The 19733-nt window shown below is 61.9% G+C and overlaps 2 protein-coding genes across 4 annotated transcripts; both read left to right on the top strand.

Moving 5' to 3' along the window:
- Positions 1-4254: 4254 nt before the first annotated feature.
- Positions 4255-13574, top strand: MAFG (MAF bZIP transcription factor G). Of its 2 annotated transcripts, none has more exons than XM_043585400.1 (3): positions 4255-4449; positions 8583-8645; positions 8742-13574. In XM_043585400.1, the coding sequence occupies exons 2-3, from the start codon at positions 8610-8612 to the stop codon at positions 9192-9194; spliced, it is 489 nt and encodes a 162-aa protein (XP_043441335.1). In that variant the 5' UTR covers positions 4255-4449; positions 8583-8609; the 3' UTR covers positions 9195-13574. The 2 variants fall into 2 exon arrangements, with proteins under 2 accessions (XP_043441335.1, XP_043441334.1); XM_043585399.1 differs by lacking the exon at positions 4255-4449 and adding an exon at positions 5097-5607.
- Positions 13575-13633: 59 nt separating this feature from the next.
- Positions 13634-19429, top strand: SIRT7 (sirtuin 7). 2 transcript variants are annotated; one of them, XR_006297990.1, is made up of 11 exons: positions 13634-13790; positions 13861-13998; positions 14128-14232; positions 15849-15919; positions 16018-16090; positions 16781-16879; positions 16954-17190; positions 17339-17419; positions 17575-17681; positions 18133-18218; positions 18804-18985. XR_006297990.1 is itself a non-coding variant. In XM_043585398.1 (10 exons), exons 1-10 carry the CDS (start codon positions 13698-13700, stop codon positions 19000-19002), a joined length of 1203 nt encoding a protein of 400 aa, XP_043441333.1. In that variant the 5' UTR covers positions 13636-13697; the 3' UTR covers positions 19003-19429. The 2 variants fall into 2 exon arrangements, 1 of the variants encoding a protein (XP_043441333.1); XM_043585398.1 differs by lacking the exon at positions 18133-18218 and having other exon boundaries at positions 13636-13790; positions 18804-19429.
- The last annotated feature ends 304 nt before the right edge of the window (positions 19430-19733 follow it).

The raw sequence follows: 19733 nt of genomic DNA, 5'->3' as shown, positions 1-19733 counted from the left end.
GTACCTTGATTCTACCTCTGTCACCATGTGTGGAGGGAAGGCCCCAGCTGCCCTAGAGGGTCCTTGTTGGGTGTAGTCTTAGAGGCCATCAGCAGCCCACAGGTCCTGGAGCCCTATTTTTGCATGGCCTTCTGGCTCGGGCAGGGGGTGGGGGGGCTGGGTCTCCCAGTCAGCAGTGGTGGAGGGAGCTTCTGGGGAAGAGTGTACTGCTTTGGGCCCCCATCGCGAGGGTTGTGGCCAGAGGCCGGCACCGAAGGCTGGGCTTGGCGGGCCCTGCTCTGGGAGGGGCGCCGGCCTCCGCACCCTCCACATCTCCCAGCGTAGCAGGGGGCACATGTCTCAACCCACGCTGGCAGGGGCAGGTGAGGAAGGAGCCCCCTGCGGAGGTATGTCGGGCTCTCCAGAGAAACAGGACTAGTAGATGTATATACATCTGGGCCTGGAATGCCTGCGGGTCCCTCCTAAGGTGTGAGCCCCATCATAGGCCCTGTGTGTGCAGGGGCGGGCAGTGAGCGCCCAGAATCACCCCTTCCCTGACAGCACCTTGGCACCCTCCCCCGGGGAAAAAGATGTTCTCAGAAGAGATGGTGCCACAGGCCTGCCCAGGACCAAAGCTGGTCCCCAGCTAATCCCTTCAAGTCAAGGCCAGTCTCGCTGGGCGTCTGCTGTGTGTTAGACACCGGCCAATACGACGAGGGGCAGCGCTGCCCCCCACCCCCCGCCCCGTGCTGTGGGCCTGAGGAAAGTGAGCTGGTGAGTCTGAAGAGGGGAAGAGGCACATCACGGCCTAGGAGGAGGCACAGGGGTCCAGACGAGCTTTGCAGGGAGGCTTTACTCTGACCCACGAAGAATGTGCTGGGTTCCAGCAGGCAGGACTCGTGAGCCTTCCATCTGTGGTTCTCCATCAAGCCAAAGTTCCACAGGTGGGGAAGCAGGAAGGGCAAATGAGCCTGAGGGAGGGGAGTGGCCTGGGCGGGAAGGCTGCGGAGGCGGGTGAGGCCCCCCGAGGGTCCTGTGGGGACACGTGTCTAGGGAAGCCGTTGTAAGCGGGAGCACACTGTGGAGGGGAGCGGGGACGTGTTGTACATGCGTCAGAGCAGGTCAGGGAGACGGACGGGCTTCAAGGGCCAGGGGCCCACAAGTGCCAGGTGGGAAGCATTGCGGTCCTGCGATGAGTCCAAGCAGGAGCCTTGACAGGGGTCTCAGTGGCTGAAGGTCAGTCTGGCGTACCTTCCTGGCCCCCGTCACTGCTAGCTCTGACACCCACCACGCCCTGGGCCTCCCCACATGGGGCAGAGGCTGGAATGAATTTACTGTCCTTTGCCCAATGGGCCAGGTGAGCCCTGGTGGCAGAGCCACCTCCCTCTGCTTGACCCAGCTTCTGCCTCAGTTTCCTAACTGCAACTCCGTCCTGGGCTCCTGCCTGCCCGGATGGGGCCTTTGCCCCACTCCTCTCTGCCCTTCCTTTCCTGTACCAGGCTGACTCCTGTCCAACTAGGCTCAGGCTCCAGAACAAACAGGTCAGCAGCCCTTGGCCAGGCAGAGAAGGGAGACGTCCATCCTAGAAGGGCCCTGGTGAGGGCCCATCTCCCTACCTGGACACCAGTGGCAGCAGGGCCGGTCAGTCTGGGTTTGGACACCAGCCACATCCCATATGCCCGGGGCCTCCTCCAAGTGTCAGGTTGGGGCCTGCTGAACTCCAGAAGAAGCCAGTGAGGTCTAAGATCTGCCCACGGAGGGTTCAACCTGGAGGGGGGCTGTGGGGCTGGAGGACATGGGGTGTGGGGTGGGGGGGTGGTGGTGCCAGCATTCAGCTGCTGCAGGAAGCAATGTACTGAGGCCCAGAGAGGGCCAGGCCAGGCCAGACCAGAGAGCCAGGTCTAAGCGTCTGCCCCCTAGCGGCAGATCTGGAAGCTGGTCAAGGTGGTGCCGCGTGGACCAGCAGGGACGCTGAAGCCTGGGCCTGTTCCTTTGCAGTATCACTCCCCGGCAAGGCTGTAGTGCTATTCCCGGGGGACAGATGTCCTGCACCGTGGGTGGCAGTCAGCCAGACTTCTGACAGGTGGGAGCAAGCACGCACTCTCTTGGGGCCTTTAGCTGGACCCTAGTACAGGTGCTGGGGGCTTGGCTATCTTGATCGTTTCAACAGGGCACCTCCTCTCCCTCGGTGGCCTCTCCCAGACATGCAAACAAACCCCCTATCGGTTATTCTGCAGGTGGTCAGGACACTTTTCCACATACTCCCCCATATTCCTCAAGAGTCTGGGAGGGGGGCAGCAAAGAGTCTGGGTTGTCTCCCGGAGCATTGACCTCCCAGGGCCGTAGAGCTGACCCCCATCCCATGGCCAGAGGGCTGACCTCAGGGCCCAGGGCCATCTCTGTGGGAAGCATCCCTGACATCCACACTGTCACCGGCCTCCAGATGAGTTGGGCCCCGATTCGCTTCCCGACCTCTCTGATGGCCCTGGGTGGGTGCATCCCCATGCCTGCTTGTCCCTCTTCCAAGACAGAAGAGGTGGCTGGGTGTGTTCCCAGTGGGGAGGAGGAGGAGGGGACTCCTTGCTCACTTGGTGAGAAGGAGCAGAACGCGAATGACTGATAAATCAGCCTCTCCGTCACCTCCCACGTGTCAATGGCAGCCAGACTCCCTCCCATGAGGACTGGGGAGTCAGGGGTGTGGGAAGACGAGTGGGGATTAGCCAGCGAGCTTCCACCCATGGTGACCCCCAGCCCCAGGCCAATCACCGGTGTTTCCTGATGGCATCGTGGTTCTGGCGTGAGCTGGGTGGCACCAAGTCAACCCCGTGTGGCCTGCCAGGGCCCTGCTGCATGGACTGGCTCTTAAGGTCCAACAGTAGCTCAGACCCCACATCCCTGCCAAGTGGGACCAGGAGAACGGCGCTGACATCCGGTGGTGAGGAGGCTGGAGGAGCTGGAGCCCACAGGACTGCATTCTTATCCTCAGGGGCAAGCCTTTGTTGTTCTGTGGATTGAGTTGGCTTTAAGTCACACCCCTGGGGCACCTGGCTCGCTCAGTCAGTACAGCCTGCAATCTTGGGGGTGTGAGTTCGAGCTCCACGATGGGTGTAAAGATTAAAAATATAATCTCAAGGCCCTGCAGTATGTGAGATTCCAGTGGAGCCCAGTACAATGTCACGCCCTGCCCTTAAAGAGCAGCTTGGATTAAGACAACCACGCCCAAACCTGCAACGCTGGTGACAAGGCACTGTGGGATTCAGAGAGGTTACTGGAGGCAGGCAGGGGGTGCTGTGGTGCCCTTCTGCCCCCAGCTTTGGGGGCCTCCTCGAGTGGCCTTCGTCAGTGGCACTGAGTTCCCGTGAAGCCCTGGCCACCTGTCCCTCACGCCTCCCTCTGCCAGCTGAGTCCCACTGGCCCGCCTGGCGGGGTGAGTCACCCTTCCTGACTCTACACACGAGAAAGGAAATCCAGAACTTGGAAGTGGAAATGGGATGGATCCCTCCAATTTCCCCTCTTGCCCTGGGCTGCCTCGTTCTCTGGGAATTTTGAACAGCAGCGAGAAGTCCTTAGAGAAAAGGCAGGCGCAGCCACGGACTCCTGTGAGCTGAGCTCCAGGCAGATGTGGATGGAACGGGAAAGGAGCAGTTGGTGCACCAACTACTCCACACTTGTTTACGGGGCACCCACTCCTGGGCTGCCTGACTGCCCGGCGCTCGGTGTGGGGTCTCGGGCGTTGGGTGAAGCCAGACCACCCTCCCCGCAGGATCCTGGAGGCGGCCTTGAACACGCCTCAGTTTGCCTCCTGGACAAGACTGTCGGGTCCTCCGTGAACCAGGCCGCGGCTACCTGGCAGGGCGGAGGTCGGCTCGCAATTAGGCGAGGTCATGCCTACAAGGGCCCGCCAGGCAGCCTGGGAAGCCCCGCGAGGACCCTCCTGGCGATGCCCCGGGACCGCAGGTCCGCACGGGTCCCCCGGGCCAGGAAGGCGGCGGGACAGTCCCACGAGGCTCCCCGCTCGAAGGCCGGAGCCTGGCCCGCGGAGGTGCGCGCGCCCGGGGCCAGTCCCGCGAGACCCCGCCGGGGCAGGACGGCGGCGGCATCGCCGGGGCGACAGCTCCGGGCGCGCAGGCGCAGTGCAGGCGCGTCCCGCCGCGGCGGCCGCCGCCGCCGCTGCCGCCGCCGCCGCCGCCGCCGCCGCCGCTCCTTCCCCTTTAAGCCCCGGCCGGCCGCGTCGCCGCTTCATGAATGGAGCCCACGTGACCAAACATCATGTGACGTCTGTGGAGCGGCGGCGGCGGCGGCGGCGGCGGCGGATCCCGAGCCTGATCCGGCCCGGCCTTCCCAGCGCGCTCGGCCCGGCCCGCGCAGGCGGCGAGCCCCCACCCCGGGCCCGGAGCCCCCGCGCGGCCTCGGAGCGCCCCCCGCCCCGCCCGCCCCGGCCTCGGCCCGCCCGGGCCCGCAGTGTGGTGGGTGAGTGCGGCGGCGGGCCGGGCGGGGGGCTCCGGGCCCGGGGTGGGGGCGGGCGGGGCCGCGGCTCCTCCTGGAGGGCCGGGGGCGGCGCGGGCCGCGCGCTCCCGGCTTCGGGTTTGCCCCGCGCCCTGCTGGCGGCCCGTGCCTCGATTTCCCCGCGGCTCAGAAGCAGCTCCCGGCCCTCGCGCCGGGGCTGCTGGGGGTGGGCCGCGGGGGCCGGAGGAGGGCGGGGCGGGGCGTACGCGGGGCTCGCTCGGCGGAGCCCGGGGCGTCCCGGTGGGAGGGGCGGCCGCGGTGGCGGGAGGAAAGGGTGGGGTCGAGCGGGGCGCCTAGGGCTCCGCGGAAGAGCCTCTGGGCCCCGGTTCTCGCTGCTGATTCATCAGGTGTCTGTGTCCGCCCGCCCGGGCGCGGGGGTCCTCGGCGGGCCGGGGCGGGTGGGGGGTAGGGGGCGGCACGTGGCGGGGCCGGGAAGACCCTGCCCGCGGCGGCTTCGCTCCGTCACACGCGTTGCCAGAGCCCAGAGGGAGACTTGCTGAGTCATCAGCATGAGGTCACTCGATGCTCGTTCTGATGTCTGGGGGGGATTTGAGCAAGGGGCCTGGGGTCTAAGGGGCCGGGAGATAGGCGCAGGAGGGAAACTGGGGAAGGGCCCAGGCCCAGGGACTGGGGCACCGGTTCAAGTTCGGGCTGGCAGGCGAGTTGAGGGAGGAGCGGGTGAGGAGACGGTGGAGGGGCCTCGGGGGAGGTTTTCTTCCCCCGGCAGAACGTGAAGCCCCTGGCCTGCCCGTCCCCTCCCCTCCCAGGCATTCTCTTCTCAGGCAGCTGGTCCCTGACCAGCGTCTGGGACAGTTCCCCAAACTGGGAAATAGTTCTCTGAGTGAGAGGAGGGGAGGAGCTTAGGGGGGCCGTGCTTGCCAGGCTGGGAAGCAGGCTTTCCCTGTGACTGGTCTGGTTGGCTAGGCTGGGCAGCCCCTGGGCGGGGAAGAAAGAGAGGAATACACCCTGGCCAGAGAGGGAGTCAGTGGGAGAAAGAGGGGTGCCTTTACTCAAGTCCTGGAGGGCAGTGGACAGGGCAGGGACAAGCAGGTGCAGCTGTACCAGGAAACTGCCAATGAGAGGAAGCGGCAGGACTTTGACATCTGGGGAGTGAGGTGTCTGGTGAGCAGGCCCTGCCCCTTTGCACAGCCTGGCTTTGGGGTTTGGGTCAAAGCTGCAGGTGGTGGTGGCTTTGAGGGTGCCCAGCCTTTGGGGCACAGCAGGCGGGCTGGTGTGGAAGGCATGGAGTGGAAGAATGCGGTTCCCAGTCACCCCAAAATTGTCCTACTTGAGATTGGGGCTCAGTGTCGAGCAGGTGTTAGTAAAGATTGTGGCCCTGATGGATGTTGGGCCTCTTGGCGGGGGGGGGGGGGGGGGGGGGGGACAGCCTGAGGGTGGTGTGGCCTGGGCCACCTTTCCTAAATGTATGGGTGCTTCCTGGCCTCCAGGGCGGGGGGTGTTTTGTCTAGATCAGAGCTGAACCTAGGGGTTCATGGCTAGGTCAGGCCGCCTTGTGGTTTGTTTTCAGGGACACCCCCTGCCCCCAACACACACACACACACACACACACACACACACACACACACACATATACACACACACACAGAGGCAGCTTTGTGTAACACTTCAGCTCATCTTTTGGCTGGAATTTCTTCCTACCTTAGGAAAATGCAGATTCCTGAAGGGGTATTTCTGTAAGTCTTGTCATTATTTATGCTTAGGTGGAAATGAAGTTTGAAACTTTTTTCAGAATCGCTTTCAGTGGCTGAGAGATTTTGGAGAAGGTGGTTCTGAAGGGCAGGGCGGGAGTAAGGCTAGGCTAGGTTGGGGCCACGCCTGTTGGGGACATTTGGACACTAGAGTTTGCAGGCCACCAAAAGGAGCAGGGGCGGGCTGTCTTGCCTCCTGCCGAGTGTCCACATCCTAGAGTTCGGGCCCGGGTAAAGGGGACGGAACTCTCGGAACCTGTTTTCCCATCCCAACCGGCTCTCAGCCTGGGTGGGTGGCGCAGGGTACCTTGGTGGTTTCAGACCCTGGGGACTGCCCGGGCCCTCTCCCCAGGGTGGCCCGGCCTCTGGGGGAGTTGAGTTGGGAAGGATGACCAGGCCCCAGCTCTGGACCGGCCCTTGATGGGGAGGAGAGGAAGCTTCTCCTCAGTCCCGTCTCTGGGATACTCCCCGTCTGGCTTCTGGAGGTGGCCTGAGCTATCCCTAGCCATCTATGTCCAAAGGCTGTCTCTGTCACATCTGTGTGTGTCCCCCGGTGGACAGAGGCCGGGCCAGGGGGCTGAGGCCCCGGCTTTGCAGAGGCCTGCCCCTCCCCCACAGCACGCACACGCACACGCACCTTTGACTGGGAGGCGAGCGGCTGTGCTTGTGCTGAGTTCAGGCCTTCTGCGGAGGGCGAAATCTGTCGAGGAGGCACATTTCAGCTCCCAGCCGCCACGCTCGGCACTTTTCTGTGTGATCTCTTCAGGAAGTCACCGTCGTGCTCAGCATTTGGAGGGGAGGGAGCACGGCGAGCGGGAGAAGCTGGTGGCAGGCCTTTTCCTTCAGGCTGACAGTGGTTGGACCCAGGGCGGTGTCCTTGCACCCTGATTCAGACTCAAGACTGGGGGCGCCCCTCTGGCTCTGCCATGAGGGCTCGGCTTCCAGGGTGGGGTGGGGGCCCTGAGGCTCTTCTGACCTCCAGTTCCTATCTTTCCATCCTCTGCTCTGAACATCCCGTGAGACGCCAGCCTCAGGGCCTGAGAGCCCGGATGCCCTGGCTGTGATGAGGCACCACCTGGGGCAAGGCTGGGTGAGGCGGGGGCTCCACCCTGGAGCCAACTGCACCTCCACCCCCCTCCCAGCCCATGCTTTATCTCCCCGGTGGGGTAGGAGACCTCTCCTGCGGCAGGGAAACTGCAGTCTGGCTTAGCCCTCCAGCCACGTCTGACGTCTTTTTCTGCGTCTAACCTGGAGAGCAGGGGGCTAGGGGTGGGTGGGGGGGGGGTTGGCTGAGCCAGAATTGCCAGGATTAGGTGCACAGAAATGTCCTTGGCAGGGCTTCAGGAAGCAGAAAGTGAGGGCAGAGTGTGGGAGGGGCAGCTGAGTGGGTGCCGGGCGGGGGCTTCGGTCCAGCCCCCCAGCCCTCTTGTTTTTGTCCCCTGCACTGTGGGCAGTGACCTCAGGTGGGGGGGCTGGAAGGGGCTGAGCAGGCCCCTGCGTGGCTAACCGGGCACTCTTATGAAACAGCGAGGATGGGGTGGGGCAGGGGCGCAAGATGCTGCAATCTGAGGCCACAGGAAGGTTGCTTCATCGGCAGCGGAGGTGGGCTGTGTGCGGCCCGCGCTGGAGTGCCTGCCACCTGGAGGGGTGGGGGGGCTCCCACCAGTGCTGGAAAGAGTTGAGCTGTTCAGAGTGAAAAGTCTGTGGGAGATTCAGGGCTCTCCTGCATTTTCCTCTTGGCCTGAGTCCCCACTGGCTCCTAAGCCTTCGTGGGGGCAGGGCCAGCTGAGGGGAGGTGGCTGCAGCAGGTAGGACCCTGGAGCACACGTGTGCGTGTGCGGGGTCGCCGGCCCCAGCCCTACCTGCCGTTGGCCAGGCTGGCCTTCCTGGCCCAGCGGTGCTCTGCTCAGGCTCCGGGTCCCCTGGGGCTGTGTTGGCTGGCTGGCAGCCTTGGGGAGTGCCAGGCCAGGCCGGTGAGGGAGCGGGAGCGGGAGCAATGTGCTGAGTCAGCGTGACTGGGCAGGAACAGCCGTGCTCTGGGGCGCACACTGGGGTTATTTTTAAAGCTCCCGGCTTCCTTCTAGGCTGGCCCCTCCTGCATCCTCTCAACTCTTCCCAAGCCCCTTTTCCTGGTCTCTGCCTTTCTAACAGCGCCTCGGTTCCCCTTTCCCGCCTCAGACCTGCTGGGTTCTCTAGGGACAAGGGGGACGGGGAACAGCCTAGCCAAAGGGTGGCGGGTGGTCCTCGGGGTATTGGGGACGGTCAGCTGAGAGGCGAGGCTGGGGGGGGGGGGGCGGGCGGCTGGGCCTCTCCCCCAGGCTCTGTATGGACTGGGGAGGGAAAGCGGGGTGTTCTCCAGGGTCCTGACCTCTGCTCCCTGTTTCGCAGAGTGCCTGCGTGCTGTGCCCCCGGGTTATGACGACCCCCAATAAAGGAAACAAGGCCTTGAAGGTGAGCAGCGGGGTGGATGGAGTCCTGAGGCAGGGGTGCCTCCAGGGTGGGCGGTCCCCCGCTCAGCCTTGACCCCGTGCACTGCCCTGCCCCCAGGTGAAGCGGGAGCCAGGTGAGAATGGCACCAGCCTGACTGATGAGGAGCTGGTGACCATGTCGGTGCGGGAGCTGAACCAGCACCTGCGGGGCCTGTCCAAGGAGGAGATCATCCAGCTGAAGCAGCGCCGGCGCACGCTCAAGAACCGCGGCTACGCCGCCAGCTGCCGCGTGAAGCGGGTGACCCAGAAGGAGGAGCTGGAGAAGCAGAAGGCGGAGCTGCAGCAGGAGGTGGAGAAGCTGGCCTCGGAGAACGCCAGCATGAAGCTGGAGCTCGACGCGCTGCGCTCCAAGTACGAGGCCCTGCAGAACTTCGCCAGGACGGTGGCCCGCAGTCCCGTGGCACCGGCCCGGGGCCCCCTCGCGGCCGGCTTGGGGCCCCTCGTCCCTGGCAAGGTGGCTGCCACCAGCGTCATCACGATAGTAAAGTCCAAGACGGACGCCCGATCGTAGGGACGCGCGCTTGCCCGGGCGGGTCTGCAAGGGGCCATTAGGCGCATGGCGAGTTTGGCAGCCCTGTCCCCTTCTTCCTCCTCTCCTCCTCTTCCTCTCCTGCCTCCTCCCTTCCCTGCAAAGCACAACCTGCACCCCGGGGCGCCGGGCTGAGCCCCTTTGATCTCGTCGTTGTCATCGTGTGTCTTGTACGTTGGGATTGGTCAGTTCGGCGGTGACGTGGGGTTGCCTCGGCCCCCTTTGTACCAAGGCCGTGCAGGCTGGGAGTCCAGAGTTGGCCCTGTGGCAACAGAGAAAGATCGGATGAGCTCTCTGGGGCTCGCGGTTCTGAGTAGGGAGGGCTGCTGTCCGCTCCTGGGTGGCCCACAGGCCCCGACAGCTGCTGCCTGGCAGGGGGCTGTGATTCACTCTCAGCGCGGCCAGCAGGCATAGATGGGCTCTGCTCCTAAGAGTAGGGTGTCCTTGGGGGCCCTGGATGGGCCTGGATGGGCGGGCCACCAGCCTGGGCGCTACGGCCGCTGGGAGGGACGGGGCGTTATATGGCTTTGGGCCAGGGCCCACGGCGCTCAAGCCTGACGCATTGCACTGAACAAGACCAAATCACTGGTTGTGAACATTCGTGAAGGGTGTGTCCAGTGTCCTGCGACGGGTCCCGTGTCACTGTTTACATGACCTATCTGTGTGGTTACGTGGCCCTTTATTTAAAAGAGAGGAGTTCCTTTTACGAAGTTATTAAATTATATGTTTAAAAGCTAAAGAAAAAAAAGAGCTGCAGAGTATTTATAAAACTGTCTTTTTAAAAAAAAAAACAAGCAAGAACATTTGACCATATATATGGAAAAGGGAAGAAAGTATAATAGAAACTTTGCTAGTTTAAAAAAAGAAAAAAAAAACAAACAAAAAAAATCCCTTTCTTGTAAACTTATGGACAAGTCTTTGTGGCTGTTGGAGTTTAGTTTTTATATACACAGAGTTATCAGACGTTATTTATAAAACTTAGTTTTAAAAAAGACAAAAAAAAAAAAAAAAAGAAAAGCCAAGCTGTGGGCGACCACAAGGCGCATCCTGGCGCCCTCTTTGCTATCTCTCTTGCAATTGTACCGAAAGTGACTTACTCCTTTGCCCTTCCTGCTTCCGTCTCTTGCCGGTGCCGTGGTGTCGTCCGTGCCTGGTGAGGTCTTGTGCAGCGTCACGTGCTGGTGCTTCTGGTGACCTTTGACCTGTGGGTGTCACTTCTTGTGTCTGTTATTCCTGTGTTTGTTTTTTGGATTTGGTTGTGTGTTTGCTTCTGCCAGCTTGCCGGCCCGGACTGGGGCGCTGGGCGACTCCCGCTCCGGCAGAACGCGGGAATCTCCCCAGCAGCCCAGCCCCCCCCCCGCCTCTGCCTCGGTGCCTGACCCGGGACCCCAGAGGAGCAGATTGGGGGCTCTGCCGCTCCCACCCCTGCACAGCCTTGGCTTCGCATGTCTGTCCTAGGCTTGGGCTGATCCAATGGCCGGGTAGGTAAAACTGGGGGCCATCCCACACGGCGCCCCTTGCCTCCATGCCCACCGCCTCTGGCCAGGGGTGGCAGATTTGCAGGGACCAAGGAGTCACTAGGGTACCCCCGGGTGTCTTCCTTCTGGCCTCTGGTCAACGTGCTTGGGCTCTGGCCTCCGACCCCAGCTTTGTTCCTGTGGGCTGCACGGGGGCCTCATCGGGACCCGTGGAGCCCACGTGGGGGTCGCGAGGCCTGCTGCCCACGTGTCCTGGCAGTGCTGCTGTGCTGTGAAGTGGAGCTTCCCAGGCAAAACCAGGTGGTTTGAGGACTCAACCTGGAGCGGCCCCTTCACCCTGCCCATGAGCCTGGGGGCGGGGCGGGGGGGGGGTGTCTCCGCCGGTGCCAGACAAGGGCTCCAGTGCCCAGGGCCGGGTCCTATCTCTCACCTCACCCTGACTGGGCTCTGGGCCTTCTTTCGCCTCTGGGATCTGTGTCTTCCAGGGATGCGCTGCTCAGCTCAAGGGGTGCTCCTCTGCGGGGCTGAGCCTACCTTCCCGTGGCCCCTCGGCAGAGGCAGCCAGTCTTCCAGACTGGGCTTGGGAAGCTCCTCGGAGGCCTCCTGCGGTGCCTGCCCTCAAGAGGCTACTGCCCCATCTCTGGCCACATGGGCCTTGGCTCCTCTGGGGGCCCCGAACCCCTGTAAAGCACAGAAGTGTGGGCTGGCGAAAAGAAACACTGTGCGGCCTCGCAGGGTGTGACCTCGTGGGCTGCAGGGAGGATTTTCATCCCAGAGTCTGACCCCAGTGTGCCCGTGGGGTAGGAGCAGGGGCACGCTGTCAATTTCTGTCATGTTAATGGGCTTGGCCCTAGAGGCTGAGTCATTCCCGGTTGTACCCGGGTCAGCCTGCGATGGAGATTTTGACTGTTGGCTCTCAATACTTAGTGGCTTCCTGCCCCTCCTTGCTGTCTGGCTTTGTCTACCTAGGGTCTAGATGAAAGTTGTTGACGTTGGTTGTAGCAGCAGTGAGCTGGAATCGCGTCATAAGAATCACTGAAGAGGGGTCACGTCCATGTTCTCCATATCCGCTTACGGTCCCGACACTTTCGTCCTTGCTGGGAGGTAGTTGTCCATCTGCAGGCTGGAGACGTGGAGAGGAGAGAAGGGAGGTGGGTTTGGAAGTCCAGAGGCGGGTTGGAGGGTGGACACAGACGGAAGAGAAATTGCAGGTCCTTGGTTTAGGTATTGGAAGAAGCTTCTGGAATTACTGAGGCCATGCTTCCCTTCGGAGTTTTTGGATTTGGAGCAGCTGTTCCTCGGGTCTGGGAGTACATCCTGTTCCCATCAAGCCAGCCCCACGGGGCCGCTCTGCACGCTGCCCTCTCCCCCTTCCCCTTGGTTTCTTGACAGTAGAGCCTGTGTCCACATGTGACTGGTTGGTGTCTTTCTGATTCTTGTCAATTCAGTTTTCCTACTGTGAGGGTGTTGTGTTCTTTTTATCCTCGACTTTTCTGACACAGCGAATCGAGGGCTTTGGCTGAGGCCAAATCTCCCAAACTGGTCCGCTAAGTAAACCATGACATGTACCTTCCTTCCCATCGGACCTGAGCCCTACTCCCCCCTCATCCCGACACAGACACTCAGATTTCAGAGGAGAACCCTGTGGGAACAGGTCAGCTCCTGCCCTGAGTGTGGCCCCAGGGAGACTTCCCTATGGCCCTGGCTGCTGTTCTGGGCGGCACCGCTGTTTGTAAAGGTGGGAAGACACGGCTGCTCGGCCGTGTGGTGTGCTGGTTTCTGCCGGATACCAGGTCTCCCCGGAGGCTTTTCTGCCCTTGGTCCAGGCTTCAGGTCTGTGTGCACAACCCTGCCCGTCAGCAACAGCTTCTATGGTCAGTTCCTGGGCCCACAGCTCTGATCAGCTGTAGCCTGCTTTCGGATGGCTGGTCAAGCCCCCTCCTGTCCCTGTGGCCTCCCTTTCAGAGGTGGCCAGTTGGCTAAAGCTCCCATCCACAGCTGGGAAGCCCAAGCCACAGCCTGCAGCACCGTTTCCGCTCTGGGATCTTGTAAGTTACTTTTTTAGGCTGTGGTTTGGTGAAAGGAACCAACACAGTAACGATTTTTTTTTTCCCCAGAAGCCACTGAATAATTCTTTTTGGCGCGTTTTTGCCTTCCTGTTGGCTGTCTAGTTTTGGAGCAGGTGGGGAGAGTGGAGGACACACAGAGGCAGGGGTGTGCCCTGGAGACTGATGGCCTGTCCTGCTTCTGGCCTGTGTGTGTTGCGCGTGGGCTGTACCTTTGGGCCGGTCACGCACATTTCCACCCCACGCTGGAACAGCAGCCTTGGTACGTGGGTGTCTGGTGAGCTGGAGTGTTAGAAGAGTGTGCCCCTGATGGACTGCGAGGGGGCGGCCCCACCAGCACCCTCGTGTCCCAGCCCCTTCCTTCTCCCCATCCCCTCAATTTGCTACTCCCTGAAGCCTTTAACCAAACGGGAGTGGGTACAGAAAGCCTTCTCCTGGCATCTTAGGGCAACAGGACAAGGGCTGCCCAGTGCGTCCAGCTCTGGTGCTCTCCTGGCGCTGAGAGGCTGGGTCCAAGCGGAGTTGATCAGACCCTGCCTGTCCTGCCTAGGGCTGAAACCAGGGGGAGGTGGTGGTACCCTGGGACCTGCCGGGGCAGGCAGGGGTTGTGGAAGATCCAGGTGAGGAGGGGCCTCCCTGGGGCGGGCTGTGGCCTCAGCGCTCACCCCGCCCTGTGCAGTATTTATTGCTAAATTATTGTCCAGGGGGGGCGGCACTGGGCCGGACCCCGGGTATTTATTGCTGTACATAGTGTATGTTTGTGATATATAAGGTTTTCTTTATTTTGTATATGATCAATAAACACCTTTTAAAGAGACCGTCAGGTGCTTCCTTTGCGCGCCGCGCGGGCGGGGCCGGAAGGGCGGGGCGGACCCTGCGCGCATGCGCCGGTGCACGGCCTGCCGGGAGGCGGAAGCGGAAGCGCAGGTCTCCCGGGAGCGATGGCAGCCGGGGGTCCCAGCCGCTCGGAGCGCAAGGCGGCGGAGCGGGTCCGGAGGCTGCGGGAGGAGCAGCAGCGGGAGCGCCTCCGTCAGGTACGCCGCCGCCCGCCCCGCGCCGCGCCCCCGCCCCGCGCCGCCCTCACCGCCTGCCCCGCGCCCGCAGGTGTCGCGCATCCTGAGGAAGGCGGCAGCGGAGCGCAGCGCCGAGGAGGGCCGGCTCCTGGCCGAGAGCGAGGACCTGGTGACCGAGCTGCAGGGCCGGAGCAGGCGGCGCGAGGGCCTGAAGCGGCGGCAGGAGGAGGCGAGTCCCGGGGCTCGGTCGGCGCGGGGCTCGGTCGGCGCGGGGCTCGGTCGGCGGGCCGCCGGGGCCGGACCTGTAGCCGGGCGGGGGCGGGGGCGGGGCTTACGGCCGGCCTCGGCGTCTCGGCAGGTGTGCGACGACCCGGAGGAGCTGCGGAGGAAAGTGCGGGAGCTGGCCGGCGCCGTCCGGAACGCCAAGTACCTGGTCGTCTACACGGGCGCCGGCATCAGCACGGTACGGCGGCGAGGCGTGGGCGGCCGCGCCCCGGCGTCGGCTCCCAGGTCCGGGAGAAACCCGGAGCGCCGGGGGCGGGTGTGGGGCGCCCCCTTCTGGGTGACTGACCCCGGGACCGCGGAGAGCACAGTCGAGAAGCTCGAAAGCACTCAAACTTCGTTGAGGGCATAAATACGAGTAAACACTTGCAGTGTTTGTGATACCCCGTTCGAGGCAAGAAGGGAAGAGGGGTGAAACAGGACATAATACTTTAGTGCCTGCAGGCCCCTCCTCGTTTCAAGTCCGAGAGGTTAACTCACTGTTCCAAGGGTATGTGGGTAGAGCGAAGCCCCAGACCGTCTCCTGATTCCGCGTTCGTTGTTATTTTCTGAATGTTGAAGGAAAGTACGTAGAACGCGAGGTAGTTAGAATTAGAGTACACCGGGTAAAGAAGAGAAAGGCGTTGGGTTTGGGGACATTTTATTGAGAAGCTATCTCGGGCCATTGAACACGGCTAGCTTTGAGAGTGTTACCTGTCCACCTAATGGGTGCCTGTCGAGTGTGACCCATGTGTGGGCCCGGCAGAGGTGAACACTGAGGGTTTCTGGCCTCGGGGAGGCTGCAGGTGATGAGGGGATGGCAGTAGCTGGCCGGGCCGGGTTGCCAGAGCAGACATGCAGACACGCCCTCCGCGGTCTCAGAGAGCTGGGACATCCATCCAGCTTGCTTTCTGTGCGAGGCGGCATTGAGGCCGGGCCTTGAAGGTTGAGTAAGGTTTTACAGGAGAGGGCCAAGGGAAGATCCAGCGAGATCGTGTAAGGGGCGCTGACCGTCCTAACTTGCAGACCCTGGTGGTCGGGTCTCCGTCCTCCAGTCATTCCTGTCGTCTCTGAAAGTCCTGCTCTTTAGTTTGCTCTGAGCATCACTGTTTGAGGTTTCTCTTTTCAGTGTGATTCAGAACCACACTGCTTGGGGTGGGCATTTTTCTGAGCCTAAGCTGCAGGGAGGAGACAGGGCTCCCCAGAAGGGATGTCACTCACAGCCTAGGGAATGTAAGACTCCTTGCTCCGAGCACACCTTCTGTTTTCTCTCGTGGTGGTTTCGTTTCTCTGCATTGAGAAGTAGGGACATTCAGGGTGTTTAGCTCGTCTGGAGAGATTGGCTCTCTTTGTCAAGGGAGGTCAGGAAACACCGTATCGGGTGTCAGAACTGGGACAGACCAGCTCTCCTACCTAGGGTGCCACCATTTGCTAAGTGTTTCCTGAGCACTGGCTGGGCCCCAGGGACACACAGATCAGCCTGACCCGTCCTCTCCCTTGGTTTGGAGGACAGATGGGGCTGCAGAGCCCAGTTTGTGCTCGTGCTGGAGAGGCTCCCGGAGGAGGCAGGACTCCTTGGAAGCCGGAGGGAGGAGCTAGACCGGGTTGGGGCAGGGGTCCGGGCAGAGGGAAGGAGCCACTCCATCTGGGTTCAGGCAGGTTGGACTAGGAAATGCTGAGCCTGTGGAATGAACGGAGGCCAGGGCACAGACGGGTCTGGAACACGTCAAGAGAAAAACGTTGAGTTTTCGTTTGGGGGAATTTTGCCAGTTCCCGTGGTGATGCATTTTCACTGGCCTCGTCCTTCTGAACACGCAGGCAGCCTCTATCCCAGATTACCGGGGCCCTAATGGAGTGTGGACGCTGCTTCAGAAAGGGAGAAGCGTTAGGTAAGCGGCCTGGTGCAGCCTTCCCAGCCAGTTGAGCAGAGGCAGCTTGGGCCTGGCCTCACAGCTCCCCACGCCTTTGCTTCCCTTCCACCTGGCAGTGCTGCTGACCTGAGTGAGGCCGAGCCAACCCTCACCCACATGAGCATCGCCCGCTTACACGAGCAAAAGCTGGTAAGAGCCCGGTGCGGCTAGCTAGTGTACTTGCCGGGTCCCTGGCACAGGACCTGGGGGGCCACCTTTGTGCCCACATGGCAACTGCATCATACCTCTGTCCCAGGGACCCCTGGGATAAGTGCCCACAGAGTGTTTTAGACTCCGGCGCTGCTTTATCAAGAGAAGGGTAGTCTCTCGCGGGAATCGTAGGGCCGGCCTCAGGCCGAGAGCCGCTGGTGGCTTTTCCCCCCTGTGTTTCTCTCACATTGTCCCCACAGACCTCAGAAGCCACCTAGGTACAGGGGAGGCCCGTGGGAACTCTAAAGACCCTCTGCCGAGCACTTTCAACCAAGTAGGGAAGGGTCAGTCCTCCTGGTCCTTCAGTGACCTGAAACATAATGACCCAAGAGAGTGTCACTTCGGGCCCCGGCCCCTTCCCTGCCGAGAGCAAACAGCTGCACTCCCAGCTCGCTAAGTGCTTCCGGGTTGGTCGGGGGCAGCTTGGGTTCCCCCCCACCCCCACCCCCCACCCCCCTAGACCAGCTGCTGGGACCGGCCTGCCGCTCCGGTTTTGCCTGTGAGGCTCCACACGGGGTCGGGTCGGAGCTGCCCTGGTCTGGGGACTCTGGGCAGGGTCAAGGACTGCTTTCACTACTGAGCACAGCCCCTCTCAGGCCACCTGCTGACTTGCCCTTACTTGCCCCGCAGGTGCAGCACGTGGTGTCTCAGAACTGTGACGGGCTCCACCTGCGGAGCGGGCTGCCGCGGACGGCCATCTCGGAGCTCCACGGGAACATGTACATTGAAGTGAGCGGTCCCTCTGGGATTCGCGGGCCTGTGCGGGCCAGCGGCTCCTGCTCACGGCGCCCTCTCCTCCTCAGGTCTGTACAGCCTGCACACCCAACAGGGAATACGTGAGGGTGTTTGATGTGACTGAGCGCACCGCCCTGCACCGGCACCAGACGGGCCGGGCCTGCCACAAGTGTGGGGCCCAGCTCCGGGACACCATTGTGCACTTTGGGGAGCGGGGCACGCTGGGGCAGCCTCTGAACTGGGAGGCAGCCACTGAGGCTGCCAGCAAGGCAGACACGATCCTGTGTTTAGGTTCCAGCTTAAAGGTACGTGAACAGCGCCGCGGACGGGACTGGACCGGAGGGGAGGGGAGAACTGCCAGTCCCTGGCCAGTTCAGTGTTAGAAGCTAGCTTCCTGTAGCTTCGTTCGCTGTTGTGCATGTGGTCTTTCTGTCCGTCTGTCCGTTCCTGCAGGTTCTAAAGAAGTATCCACGCCTCTGGTGCATGACCAAGCCCCCCAGCAGGCGGCCCAAGCTCTACATTGTAAACTTGCAGGTAACTTGAGCACCCAGAGACACCTCCTTAGACCTGGGCCTTAGAACAGGAGAACCAGAGAGTTCCTGGACGTTCGTGTCCTGGGTCAGAGATATGGCAAGAAAGGGCCATTGGGAAGAAGTGAGGTATCCTCACTCGCCTTCCCCTGTCCCCAGTGGACCCCGAAGGATGACTGGGCTGCCCTGAAGCTTCATGGGAAGTGTGATGACGTCATGCAGCTCCTCATGGACGAGCTGGGCCTGGAGATCCCCCCCTACAGCAGGTGAGGGGGGCACGGGTGCATCCCCCCCCTTCCCTGCCCTGTGTGGATGGACCGCGTCTGTCTTTTCTCGTGAACTGAGTGTAGAGAATGCTCTGAGTTGTCGCAGATGGTGTCTGAGGCGTGATCCCAGCTTGGTGGCCTCTGCCAGCAAGGGGGAGTGGCAGAGGCATCAGCTGAGGCCCCCTGGCTGGTGTGACTCCCCATGGGGAGAGAGAATGTGCCAGTGTGTGCCTGGAGAGCCCCCCTCCTACCTCCGACAGCCTGGACGCGAAGGTGCCTTGAAGGGACGTGGTCTCGGCATCTCCAAACAGGATCTCGGTGCACTCGGTTCGGGGAGCTGGCGTACTTTGGGGAAGCTTAAACTGTACCTTAATACAGAATTTGTGATAATTTAGACGTGGTGTATGTATTGAGTAAAAAGTTTACACTTTCTTTCTCTGTGAATTTTCAGGGTCTTATAGGGGAAATCAATAACTTCTTTTAATCAAAGGGTTCAAGAATTAAGGATCCCTTCACCTTCTGGGCCTGGCAATTCTTGTATGTTATGTTTGTGCTGTTCTGTAATGTGGGCCTATTGTGTACTGTATTTTTTTTTTTTTTTACATTAACTTAGCTCATTTTCTTTATCAGTGCTTATCTGTATCTTAAGTTTATGATATGTGGTTCTACATCTCCGTCAGACACATGATCTCTTCACGGTGTAGTCTGTAGGCCGCGCCTCCCTAGTCAGCTGGCCTTTCCCGCCCCCACCCCCACCCCCCCCATCAGGTCTGGCAGTCTGGGAAGAGGGAGAGGGTCTGGCCCACCCACCCCTGACCATACAATTGAAAGGTGGGACCCACAGTTGCTAGTGACCAACCTTGGGCGCGCACAGCCTGCTCGATCACCAGCAAGGACACTGAGTTCTGGGGGCCGAGCTGGTCTGAATCACTCAGGAACCTTAGCCGTCCGGCGGCTGCTCTGTAGCTTGGGTGTGATGGAACTGCCGCTAGGCAGAGCCTGGCCACAGTTCAGACCCCAGGGGAGGGCAGCAGGGTGACCGCAGTCAGCTTTCCCGCCCTGGGGCAGGTTGTGACTGAGGGGCTCCCAGGCATGTCTGACCCAGCTTTCCCTTTTCGGTAGGTGGCAGGACCCGATCTTCACCCTGGCGACCCCGCTGCGTGCGGGTGAAGAAGGCACCCACAGTCGGAAGTCGCTGTGCAGGAGCCGCGAGGAGCCCCCGCCCGGAGAGCGAGCCGCGCCACTTAGCTCCGCCCCGGTGCTGGGAGGCTGGTTTGGCAGGGGCTGCACTAAACGCACAAAAAGGAAGAAAGTAACGTAACCCGGTGCTTGACGGGAACAGTTGGCACTTTGCAGAGGACGGAACGCCTGTTCGTGGGGGGGCCCGGCCAGGACTGCCCCGGGGTCCAGCGAGAATCCTCTGGCCGGAAGCCCCCTTGCACCGCTGTGGGCGTCTCCGGGAGGACGCCTCGCCTGTGCAGCCTCTGCATAAAGCGGCGGCGGCCGTGCCGTTCTTTGGGGACAGAGCTCGGGTCGTTGCACAGCTGGCCGGCCGAGAGGAAGCGCGGCTGCCTTACCTCATTCACCAGGCTAGTCTCAGGGGCCTCAACCCTCTTTCTACTACTTCGTACTGAAACCTGTTAACTTTATAGGAACCTCTTTCCATGTGGGGTTTGCGGCAGAGGGGTGGTTTTGGGCCTCGGCTCTCAGCAGCCCTTTTTATTGTTATTAAACATCTCAGCACTGTCCCTCGAGTGTCCTGTGACTGTCCGGCTGGCGCGTGGTGGGGGGCGGGCGCCCCGCGGGGCTCGTGGGGCTGGGGGACGGGCCAGGACGGGGCGGGGACGCTGGGCCCCACGTGGCCCTGCCCCGCCTCTTCGGCCAGGTGCGCTTACGCTATTGGCCGCGCGGGGGAGACGGACTTTCCGGAGGCCGCCGGGCGGGGCGGGGGCAGGGCTCGGCGGTGGCGGCTCACGCCATTGGCCACGCGCCGAGGGGCGGGGCTCGGTTCCGGGGCGGCCCCTAGCTCACGCCATTGGCCGCGCGCTGTGG

This window comes from Prionailurus bengalensis, chromosome E1 (genome assembly GCF_016509475.1).
Source record: "Prionailurus bengalensis isolate Pbe53 chromosome E1, Fcat_Pben_1.1_paternal_pri, whole genome shotgun sequence".
Lineage (NCBI taxonomy): Eukaryota > Metazoa > Chordata > Mammalia > Carnivora > Felidae > Prionailurus > Prionailurus bengalensis.
The sequence above is the reverse complement of the archived record's forward strand: the minus strand, read 5'-3'. Positions and strand labels throughout refer to the sequence as shown.

What these genes read in the sequence shown, in the direction of transcription:
- MAFG (XM_043585400.1), top strand. Translation starts at nt 8,610, where the DNA reads ATGACGACCCCCAATAAAGGAAACAAGGCCTTGAAG. An exon ending in AAGGAAACAAGGCCTTGAAG is followed by an intron (nt 8,646 to 8,741) that starts GTGAGCAGCGGG and finishes CCCTGCCCCCAG; the next exon opens with GTGAAGCGGGAGCCAGGTGA.
- SIRT7 (XM_043585398.1), top strand. Translation starts at nt 13,698, where the DNA reads ATGGCAGCCGGGGGTCCCAGCCGCTCGGAGCGCAAGGCGGCGGAGCGG. An exon ending in CAGAAAGGGAGAAGCGTTAG is followed by an intron (nt 15,920 to 16,017) that starts GTAAGCGGCCTG and finishes TCCACCTGGCAG; the next exon opens with TGCTGCTGACCTGAGTGAGG. An exon ending in TCTACATTGTAAACTTGCAG is followed by an intron (nt 17,420 to 17,574) that starts GTAACTTGAGCA and finishes CCCTGTCCCCAG; the next exon opens with TGGACCCCGAAGGATGACTG.